The 12,069-nt window shown below is 37.9% G+C and overlaps 1 protein-coding gene across 2 annotated transcripts in view; it reads right to left on the bottom strand.

Annotated features, from left to right (window-relative positions):
* The window catches only part of tab1 (TGF-beta activated kinase 1/MAP3K7 binding protein 1), a 28,662-nt gene extending 18,041 nt beyond the window's left edge, over positions 1–10,621 (bottom strand). For both annotated transcript variants that reach the window (XM_047366888.1, XM_047366889.1), the window contains exons 1-6: positions 10,569–10,621; positions 8,530–8,657; positions 7,373–7,526; positions 6,968–7,063; positions 6,385–6,490; positions 3,132–3,248 (exon numbers count right to left, since the gene is read on the bottom strand). In XM_047366888.1, coding sequence (XP_047222844.1) covers positions 3,132–3,248; positions 6,385–6,490; positions 6,968–7,063; positions 7,373–7,526; positions 8,530–8,657; positions 10,569–10,601 — 634 coding nt within the window. In that variant the 5' untranslated portion in view covers positions 10,602–10,621. The remainder of the gene's footprint in view (positions 1–3,131; positions 3,249–6,384; positions 6,491–6,967; positions 7,064–7,372; positions 7,527–8,529; positions 8,658–10,568) is intronic.
* Positions 10,622–12,069: the final 1,448 nt, after the last annotated feature.

The following is a 12,069-nucleotide window of genomic DNA, read 5'->3' as shown; positions in this document are numbered from 1 at the left end:
AACCAGTTAGATAGACTACAAGCATGTCTTGAAGATATAAAAACTTGGATGACTCTAAATTTTCTGCTTCTAAATTCAGACAAGACAGAAGTTGTCATCTTTGGACCGGAGTCTTTAAAAAAGAAACTGCTTAGTCAATCACTTAACCTGGATGGCATTAAATTGACCTCTGGTAATAAAGTAAAAAACCTTGGTGTTACTTTTGACCAGGACATGTCATTTAAATCCCATATTAAACAGGTTTGTAGGATTTCCTTCTTTCACCTCCGGAACATTGCCAAAATTAGAAATATCCTATCCTATGTCATTCAGCTATGAGGATGGAGAGAAAGAAGAGAAGATGACAGAGGAAGAATCAGGACAGACAGGGGAAGGCAACAGGTTGGTCTAATATTAGGTGGATGTGAAGGAACAGCTACTTAATCCCAAGCAAAAATGTTTAAACATTATTTTAAAAAAACTATTAAGATCTGTAATTTTTACAACTAATATAGAATGCTTTTTTGACCATATGACTTAGTGGAGAATGCCACAGACAAGGGGGTGAAAGAGGCAGACCTGAGGTCAGTGATAGAAGAGACAAGTGATAGCCATCGAAAATGGATGCTTCTCCTGAATTCAAAGAGAAACGACTTAGAAAGCAAAATAAGTTCCCAGATGACAATTCATGCACTGATCATCATGAAAAGGAACCCACAAGTCACTTCAGGTGCATGGTTTTCAATGTTATTGTTGACACACTCCTGCAAGAGCTGTCTGAGAGGTTTTCCAATTTTCAACTTGTGTCTGAGAAATTTAAATTCATCACTAAAATGGAGCACATGACTAAAGCTGAGCTGGAGGACCACATATGCCCTGACCACCTGTGATGTGTCAAGAGATATCATTCAAGAAATATACCCAGCAAGCAGTCTACTGAAGGGTTACAAGGCTCTAGAAAAGTTAAATTGCCTCATTCAAGAGAACCTTGATTTGGTATTTCCAAATTTGACAGTAGCCCTTAGAGTATTTTTAACTATGCCCCTGACAGTTACATCTGCAGAGAGATCATTTAGCAAGCTCAAGCTCATCAAAACATACCTTCATTCAAATATGAGCAATGATCGCTTGTCCCAGTTAGCAGTGATCTCTATTGAAAACAGTGTGGCACGGTCTATTTCATTTGATGCTATACTTGACAAATGGGCAAGTGCAAAGTCACAGAATGTAACAGTTTAAGTATCATAAATGTTAAAACTCTGACATGGAGTCCAGGCTGTTAAAATTTCATAGGTCCGCTACAGAAAATGTTGAGCACTGAGTGCCACTATTATTATATATTTGTACTTTATTAAACTTCTTATTTGCTTATGATTGAATTGATCACCTGATATAATATGTAACATAAAAAATAATCCATAATATGACTACTGTATTTTCTAAGTGCATGACTAAGGGAGGCTGTTTGGCTCACTTGTACAAGTTTATGTTGAGGGGGGTGACATGTTCGCATCCACCTCAAAAATATGTAGTTGCGTCCCGGGCAGACAGGAAAGAGGGGTAGAGAGAGGGGGAGTCATTCGGCAAATGTCGCCGGGTCCGGGACTCGAACCTGGGACAGCCGCTTCGAGGACTGTAGCCTCCGTATATGGTCGCGCGCTTAACCCCTACACCATCAGCGCCACGCCCTTGTAATTTTGATGATTATGGCTTACAAGTAAAGAAAACCCAAATTTCAGTGTCTTTGAATATCACATTAGACCAATCAAAAAGGATGTTTTTTGATTAGTCTTGCAGCTGTAAATATTTGTTTACATGAGATTTCTTAGTTTTTGTTTTTAATATATTTCCGAAAATTAAATCTCTTTTTTCACTTTGCTCTTATATGGTATAGTGTGTAGAGATTTGATGGAAAAATTAATTGAAACCATTTTGAAATAAAGCTGTAGCATAACATGTTGAAAAAGTAAAGCACTGTGAATATGTTCCAGATGTAAACTATAAAGTATGTTTTCTGTCTAACCCAGAACAGGAAACCTTTTAAATGTGTTTTTTTGCCTTGCAGCGGAGAAAAGGAAAAAACGTCTCAGTTGAGCTTAATCTCAATTAGAAGCCTAACTAATCTTGTGAAAAAGTATTTAAAAAACAAATGTTTAACGGTCCTCAATTCTAGAAATGTTAAGACTTCTGAATTTCTTTTCAAATCTGTTTTAGACAACAAAAATCCTTAAAAACCAAAATTATTCATATCTCTGGCAGATTTTGGCTTGAAGTAACCTTTCATTTTACTAACAAGTTTATTCTAATTAGAGAATATTCTGGAGTGGCCCGGCACGACCAGAGTCATGATCTGAATCTGAGAGAGAATCTGTAGAGAGAGCTTAAGAGGCGTTTTTTTTCTTCTTCTCTCTTTTCCTGCATTTCCAATGGTTATCTAGAATACTGCCCCCTGTGTTTTCGGAGAGTACTACAGCAACATCCGTGCCCCTCGTGCCGCCAGCAGAGTCCTGCGCGCCATCCTGAAGCGCACTATAACTGAGCCTTTAGGCTTAGGGTGATGGCAAGGAGGCGGTCCAAAATCAAATGCTTGGAGCTCATTGCATAACATAATTGAAAATACCAGTGGGGACATGCAAAAGCCTGGCCGGTAGTTATGAAAAGGATTTGGTGGCTGTAATACCAATGAAGATGTCCGTTTTCTTTCATTGACCATTGAGAAGGTTAGAAATAATTTCCGATATGCCAGTTTTAAATAAAATGTAAAACAGATAATTTCTTTTCCAAAAACTGATACTCCTTTTACGTGGTTTGAGAGATGCTGGTCTCATTTCATATCACAAACCTTTCAGTTGAATGAAAATTTGTTTAATCTAAACCTGCCCGGGTTTGGAATAATTTTGGGCTTAACTAATTATCAGTTTATTTTTCTTCAAAATTTATTTTTATGGTCTTTTTTTAAATGAATGATTGTGACAAAATTTTAAGAACTAACTACACACTTCATGGTTAGGCCCATAATGAATAAATAAGGATCTAAATAAAGTGCTCATATACCATGTTTTACAGATGACACACAGAACTATAATTACTGCATTTATTTTGAGATTTCCATCAAATTTCTGAACAGATATGAAAATATCACTGCATCTCACCCAGGGCAGCCAGTCTTTGTAGCTCATCGTCGTTGTCGGTACAATGTGGCCGCCCGATCTGAAGAACCTGGTTCTGGCCATCACTGCTGGACTTGCAAAGCAGAACTCGGTTTGTACCTGAAGTCGCAAAGAAATTTTAAAGGATTTTAACAATAACACCAAATAAGTGTTGACGCACACATCTCACCTTACATCTTTGTCTGTTCCTTTGTTGCTGATCAGTCTTTTTTTTATTTTTTTATTGAGGAAGTAACCTGCAGTGCTTTAGATGCTGTTCGAAGCTGGACGAGTCTATGTACAATGAAGTAACTCTGGTAGTTGGTTTTACTAATGTTTCATATTTTTCCCATTTAAGAAAATTTATTTTTCTTCTTTTTTAAACTTCCAGATGAAGTTCCGCTTGCTTAGACAGGTCCTATTTTAAAGAGTTCTTGATTTGGATGGCTTTTCCTCACTAGTGAATAAATCATCATTTTAATATTGCATTTACTCACATTATATAGGTGTAATATTAACATTTCTTTGATGATCTGAAAAAATGAATGGCTCAAACAAGCAAAGGCAGGAAAAGTCTGTAAAGGGAAGATACTTTCTCACAGCACTGTATCTGCTGTGTTGAAACAGGCATTTTCTGTTATACCCATGCTTAACAATTCAAATTGACTGAATTGAGTCAAGATGTTTTAACTGATACAGCGGTATTTATTAGTCTGGCATCTGCTGAAAACTGTTTTTCATGTTCAAAACATTGCAAAAGCACTGCTATCAATACCCCCGAAAAGATTACAGGGGCAACATTTGACGTAAAGATAGACACTTTCTCAGGGTCATTAAACTTGACTGAAAACTTAATCTGGAATTACTTATAAAATTGGCTAAAAATCGTTTTTTTAGTTGGGGAAGCATGAGACAGATCAATGATTAATTAACTTTTGAAATTACATTTCTGGGTCACCAAGCAAATGTTGCATGCAGTTTCACACCAACCAACAGATTTCATATTCCTAAAGTGCCTGAGGCTATTTGTGATCTAATCAGCTGAACAAGGCCATTCAATGCAGCCAATTTGCGTCACGTCAATCAGGACCAAGCTTTAAACGGATTCCTTATCCTCAAAAAAAAAAAAAAAAAAAAAAACACCCATTCACGAGAAAGGTTTTATGTTCATGTGAGCAAGAGTTTGGTATGATGTTGAACGTTAATGTACCCCATCACTCCCCATGCACCAAACTCTAATATTTAACACCAACAAACAGCTGGGAGTGGTTTAAAAAACACGGTGCGTCTCGGTTCAAACCTCCCTGCTAAACTTTGAACTTTTTAACTTCCCAATAGCCATTCCCATTTGTAACAAATCATTGCTAAACATAAGCCAGCATGTGGGTTTTGCTAAATGCAGCATTAGTGAATAAGGAAAAAAATAAATGTATTTTTTTTATGTATTTATTTGTAACTTGATGCAGAGTCAAATATATAAAGGGGCTGACTTGCTTCAGAATCCAAGTCATGGATAAAACAACATGTGAAAATCTACATCCTAATGAGCAACAACCACAGTCTTTGGCATTCATGCTTCTTTTTATGTCTTTTATTCATGTCTTTTTAAAGTGAAACCAACTGTGGCTTCTTGAAATGTACTAGCTGTGACTAGATGTGAAAACCTGTGTCCCTCAACGCTCATTTTTGTTCACAGCTACAAACCTCACATGGTCTGCGGGATTGTACATGTAATTATTAATAACTGAGATCATTTTGTGTTCTGCATCTTTGGGCACTGGTTGGTATTTGCTCACACGGTTGTGCAGTCAAGCATACAACAAAGCTCACTTGTCTATATGATCTGCTTTAAGTCAAGTCAAGTTTATTTATATAGCGCTTTTCAGCAACAAGGGACTCAAGGCGTTGTACATAAGGAAAAAACATTACAATGATACAGAAAATCAAACTACAGAAAAACAAATCAAATGACATTAATAATCCTTGGGGGTTTACTGGTAAGAATACAACCCTTCTAAGAAATCTAAAAATCTATGAATCCTTCTAAGCTGGGTCACTGGAATAAAACTTTAGGGAACTAAAAAAATAAACTTTTTATATACTAGCTTAGGTCCCCCTCCATGCCAAGTTTAGACTATAAGATTGACTGAAGATGCTACCACAACAGGTATCACTTCTACATTCAAATGTTTTCTCACACTTTACATAATGTTTCTTTATGGGAAGTTTCTGCACCTCCATCTGTTTCAGCCTTGCTATGGGAGAAACATTGTTGGTCAATCGCACCTACACTCTGAGCCCTGAAACAGTTTGCTAAGTGTGCTGCGCTATTTGTCTAATTACATTATGAACTCTGTGATCCTCTGTGATCCTTTGCTTGATTATTTTCCCTCCTCTTTGCACTCCTTATCACTTAATACAACATTAGGGTCTTTGAAATCATGACCAATACATTTAGAATTAGAACTGCAGCCTTTAAACCCCATAATTTCCCTCGATATCCCAGCAATCAGTCCCCGTGCAATTTGGAAGTGTGCCCATTTCTCTGCAGCTGGGAGGCTTATGGTACCATCATAAAAAATGCAGTAAATCCTTGTTTGCATCAGCTGTTTTTTGAGATCTATTTTGTTACAATTACAGTAGTGGCAATGCACTTTGCAGCACCACCAACAGTGCTACAATAGGTTCCCTGGCTGGAACACAAAAAAAATTAACTTCCCACTTCCAAGAGAAGAGTAAAACCATTTTGCCCTAAAAAACCAAAGTGCACCAGTTTAACATTATTTCCCTGATGTAGATGAGAATCTCTCTCATCTTCTCCCACAGCAGATGAGATTTTACTTATATAGTAGACAGCAGAGTTGTATTAGTGTAACCACCCTCTCTTTCGGTTTTCTCCAGAATATTCTGAAATAAACACACACACCTGGTATTCTAGCACCTTTTGCAGTGATATAACATTTGGAAGATAAAATTATGACTGAGACTCTAAATGTTAAAGTCCAAATCGTAAGTAAAACAAAATCCAGCAACCCAGGTTTTGTTGTTATGTTTATATGAGATATTTTGCATTTCAAACACTTAGCAAGTCTGACATCTGCTGGTGGAAATCAGATATTGTGCTTTCTAATGATCCTTTGTAGGGATATCCTAATGAGAATTGCTTTTGTTAGTGTTGCAAATCAATAATACCACTCTAAAACTTTCAAATTTTAAATAAAACTGCTTAAAGTTGTATAAAAACATGTGTCCATACCAACATTGGCGACGTAGAGCTTATTGTTGAGAATCAGTGCCACCACAGCCGTAGCACCTCCTGACTCCTGCTCCAACTCCTTCAGGTGCTCCTGGACCTTCTGACTCTAAGGAGAGAGATGGTGGAATAACACATTCTGACTAGACAGGAAGCTTTCAGAGAAATAAAAAAATTAGAGAGGGTGAAGATGATAATGGTATTAGTAGGAAGTCAGAGAAATGGGAAGGAGATGAAAGAAAAGTAGAAAGGAGAAAGCAAATTAAGGCCGGGAGGCAATCAGGCAAATAAATATAGATGTTAGATGTACAGTAAATGCACAATGGGTAACAAACATGAGGTTAAAGAGATGAGATAAAAATGAAAACTAACGTGGAAAAACCATTGTTAATCTAAAAGGAAACAGAAGGCGATTGAGGAAGATGGAGATAGCAGAGAAACAGGAAGAACTAGAAGAAGTGAAGAGGAGGTGAGACAGCCTTATCTAAAGGTTAATGAGGCCTGTTAAAACATAATATGCCTTAAACTGCTGCTCCTATGTCGACTTCTTATTCTCAATTATAGAGTTATCTCTCTGTGTGAATACCTCGTTGTGTGGCAGGACGTAGTTGGATAGGTGTGCTTTCTTAGCCAAAGCATCATCTATCGTATTAAAGTAACTCTTCTCTACCGCATCAAAGGCCTGTAACAAAGAGCACACACATCATAATTCACTCAGTGGCTCTGTAACAGGTGAGCTATTGGAGCAAAAACAAGCTACAAAAATGATTAAACTACAAACTCAGAACCAGCACCAGTACCTTTCCTTCCTTTGCCTGATATTAAAAGATACTGATGCTGGTCTGTTTATTTAAAGTGCTATCTTAACCAGAACATTCTGTCAAACCTGACATAATAAGGAACAATAGTAGAGCAATTTCAGTCTCACCATATAAAAAAACTCAACAAATGGAAAGACATCACAGAAGAAATGTGACTCTAGAGACAGAACCTTAATGAGGATCCGGCGGACGTCAGTGTCCGTGTGACTTGAGTTTAGCTGCCCGAGTAGTAGTTCAGCGGTGAGAGACTGGGCTGCAAAGTCCGCCACTCTGTTGCCATCATAACCATTAAAAACGGCATAAAGGAAACAGCCATCCTCGCCTCTGATTGGATGACAAAACCCAGGAAACATGAGCAATTGTAAGGTGCATGCTTCCAGGGTTTCTGCAAGTTTCAGTAACTTTAACTTTTCAAGACCATTATTAATTCAATTAAAGACATAAAGGAATCACAAAACATAAGTTAACAGCTTTATAAATGATATTTAACTTGCTTAATAACTTCGAGTTTAATGTAACTGTGCCAAGTTAAGCTGATATTTTTCGTGTCATGCAAGTCTTGGTTCCCCAAGGTGTAAAAGACCGCAAGCTTCATAAAGGGTCTTACAGGCCTGAACTAACTTCTACATCATTTTTAGTGAAGGACGAAAAGCAATGTTATTCATTTAAGACTTTTTAAGAATGTTTAACGGGGTCTAACGAGACCCTGGTTTTACTTTAGAGAAGCAAGGGAGAAAAAAAACTGAAAGCACTGATGCACAAGTTGTCCCACAGCTGTAACGTCTCTAATTCATCTTAGAACATAGACATAGGGCAAAACCACACGGTACGATAGGGTTATGAGACAAGAGTGACTTTTTATGCGTTTCAGTAGAATCAACTGATGAATTACATGCTGAGATAACACACAACCACTTGTTTTTGTGTTTGCACATTTCAATGCACTTAACCCTATACTGCTGCCAGATTGCAGCTGCAGACACAGAATGCGATAAAATCTATCCGAAAAAGCATTAGCAACATTTTAGACAAAGGCAAGCATGCATTGTTTGTTAGCTTAACAGTTTTACCCAAGTAAAAGTAATTGTTGAAACTGTGAGAAGAGGGAGCACTGTTTATTTGATACAATATGTTTAACACTGGTTACAGGAGTATGAATGTCTACCTCGCTAAGCATTCAAGCGTCAAATAGGAAACTTAGGATTGTGTGATGAATATTTTCAACTAGGAGTGACATTGTAGTTCAGAAAAAACGTTTCACTCTCTTGATGTTAACAGTTGAGTAAAGAGCATGACTTTCTCGTCATACTTGCTCCGTCTTACTTACCTCAGCCTGAGATGTCTATCCTCAATGGGGTGACTCTGAGTTCCTTTCCCATCTGGGCTGTACACACAGTTGGGAGCTGTGCCGACCCCACACATCTGACACAGAGGCAGGGCATCTGTCCAGCTCTGCTGATGCAATCAGAGAAAACAGGATTCGAAAAGATCTGACAGACTTAAAATCTAATAATTAATTGCATATATGTATATATTTATCTCAACTTTGCATCCTGCAAACTTTAACCTAAATGGGTTTGTCTGATTCACTTCTTTGTGCTACTGATCGTCGGATATTTCACAATGAGATCATAGGAGTTATGATGCTACAAAACATAACATTGTCAGTCAGTCATTTTCTACCGCTTATTCCATAGTGGGTCGCGGGGAGCTGGTGCCTATCTCCAGCAGTCTATGGGCGAGAGGCAGGGTACACCCTGGACATGTCGCCAGTCCATCACAGGGCAACACACAAACAACCATACACACACTCATTCATACACCTAAGGACAATTTAGAGTGACCAATTAACCTAACAGGCATGTCTTTGGACTGTGGGAGGAAGCCGGAGTACCCGGTGAGAACCCACGCATGCACGGGGAGAACATGCAAACTCCATGCAGAAAGACCCCTGGTCGGGAATCGAACCCAGGACCTTCTTGCTGCAAGGCAACAGTGCTACCAACTGTGCCACCGTGCAGCCCAACATAACATTGTGATTTCACAAAATAAGAATCTTAGATTGTGCCGCTGTTTCTAACAGCATTTATATGAATGAGCTAACAGGATACTGAAGGAGTCAGCTAAGATGAGGACAACAGCTATGGGTAGAAGAGCTAGTGCAGTCCAAAAATCATGCAGGCCAAGCACCGCTGACCTGGTACATCTGTCCAAAACAACACGGCCTATTTTTGATAGTAAATTATATTTTGAATTCAAAAATACTTTTTTTGAATAAAGACGCAGTAACACACGTCAGTGTCAGGTTACAATGCTGCCGTTTTAAAAAGCTTCAATTGTCAGATCGGTTAAAAAATATTTTTGATTACAATACTGAAGGTAGCATCTTATTCTCAGCTTCTTCAGTCAGGAGCTATTTTATTTCTCTAGTGGAGCATTAAAAATAAGACAGATAAGAAGATGGAACACAACCATGTTTTTAAAACAGATAAACCTCAAAAGTGCTACGAGAGGGTTGAAAATATAAATAGACAAACAAGTCTCACTAAATATTTATATTATACATCCGAGTGCATTTGGCACATTTAAAGGTCAGCTCAGTTCAGTTAAGATTATTTGTTCATTGTGGAATAATTCAGTCTAGGTTTGACCTGTGCAAGTGGGAATTAAGAGTAAATAATATTAACAACAACAACTCCTCAGGGCCCAGCTTCTTGCATGTCTTATGATGTTTCTGCGGAACATGATGGCAGGCTGAGGATATGATGCATTCACACACATCTGAAACATACAGGGAGGCCTGGGGAACAGGATCGTTGACCACCGATTTAGATGATAAAGAAACAGTGTGGAAGAACACAGTACTAGTTTGACTATTTCAAACATGTTAGATGTTGAACTACAGCTAATCAAAGGATGCACAAATTCATTAAATACAGGAAAACGTCGATTTGATTGCCGCACTGTAAGCTGTATTCCCCTTCGAGTTTTAATTAACTGATGAAACATTACAAAAGTCTACTTAGCTATTTCGCAGAAAGAGATAACAAAGAACGGGAAATAAACTCGCCCCAGTAACATCCCTGCGCCTTCCGACTTCTTATTATTCTTCTGCCTCTTGGTGACTGAAATTTGTTATTTATTTTTCTGTAGTTCTGAAGTGTTGTCTGTTAGCTTACTGTTAGCAAAGCACCTAATGAGCTCAGCTAAAAATAGCTACAACTGGCATTACTGAAAGGCAATAGTTACTACTGAAAGAAACAAAGTAAGCAACAATGACCCCAGAGAGCCACAAGCGGGATCAAAGTAATATCCATCAGGAACTTTGGGGGCCAGTGAGAGCAATAAACATCAGTTTTTACTTACGCTTTGCATCAAAGTCCTCGGTTCAGCCGCCATGTTGGATGCTATTTGCTGCGTTCACGATCACTCCGCAGTGTCCGATTAAGTAACTTCCGCTACACAAACGCAATATATATATATATATATATATATATTTGTAAATAAAAAACGTTTCAGGTTTTGATTCGCAGCGAAAACATAAGTGAATGTTAGGAGCTACCTTGGAGCTCTTTCTGGATTCTAGCCATTAATAAAATTTCCGCTGTCTTTCAAGGAAACATAGGCTACCTATGGTTTTATTTTCCATTCATTATAAACTGATAAAATGAAAAATTTGAATCTGTTTTATTTAAAGTGTAAAATGCAATCAGTTTTATTTTTTAAAAATGCATATGCAAATGAAGTATAGAAAAGAAAATAAACCTTTCAACAACATGGAGCGGTTTTGTCGCTGCTGGTACCTTTGGCAATACTGCCACCCTGTGGGCTTGTATTGAACTACAACCCGGTGTAAACAACTTCACAGGCTCCACAGCTTTTGATTCAATTGGGATTCCAAGGTTAATCATACGACAAAAAAGGTTTGTTCTCATTTACTTGTGTTATAAAAAAGTTGAATTAAATTCAGAAGATTTTACACACATACAGTCTCTTGCAAATGTATTCATACCAATTAAACATTTCCCTTTTGTCAAGTTGCAACCACAAACCTATGCATTTAATTGAGATTTATTGTCATAAAGCAACACAACTAAGTGCAAATTTGTAAAGTGAAAGGGTAATTATACCTGGTCTTTTAAAAGTCTAAAATGTGCCTTGTGCATTTATATTATGTCCCCCTTTCCTCTGAAACCCCTAAATAAAATCCAGTGTAATCAATCACATTTAGACATAACCTATTTAGTAAACAGTTTACCTGTGAGCAATTTAATCTTAGCACAAATACAACTGGTCTGTGAAGGCCTCAGGGAACACTGGTCAACAAACAGCGTCACGAAGACCATGCGACACATCAGTCACTTCAGGGATAAAGTTGTGGATAAGTTTAAAGCAGCATTTGAAAAGGGAAGTATGCCAAAACTTCAATGATACTAACACACTACCATTCAACTAAACTGACTGGCTAGGCAAAGAGACCTTTAGGGGGGCAGACAAGTGGCCCATGGTAAATCTCGAGTTGCTGCAGCATCCTGTGGGGAGATTTTTCTTCAGCAGGGAAAGGGAAACTGATCAGAGTTGATTGGAACATGCAAACTACCGTAAAGACAATCCAGGACAAAAACTTGCTGCTAGAGACTTAAGACTGGGGCAGGCTGTGTAGTTGCAAACAAATTCACCCCACACCTTTCACATTTTATAGGTAAAAGATGTTGCAAACCACGTATCATCCCACTTCATAATTCTACTCTTCTTTGCATTGGCATATCTCATAAATTACATTGAAGTTTGTGGTTGTAATGCGGGAAAATGTAAAAAATTCAAGGGGTGTAAATACGTTTGGGAATTTAGGGAGCTAGCAAAATGT

The sequence above is a fragment of the Girardinichthys multiradiatus genome, chromosome 5 (assembly GCF_021462225.1).
Source record: "Girardinichthys multiradiatus isolate DD_20200921_A chromosome 5, DD_fGirMul_XY1, whole genome shotgun sequence".
NCBI lineage: Eukaryota > Metazoa > Chordata > Actinopteri > Cyprinodontiformes > Goodeidae > Girardinichthys > Girardinichthys multiradiatus.
The sequence above is the reverse complement of the archived record's forward strand: the minus strand, read 5'-3'. Positions and strand labels throughout refer to the sequence as shown.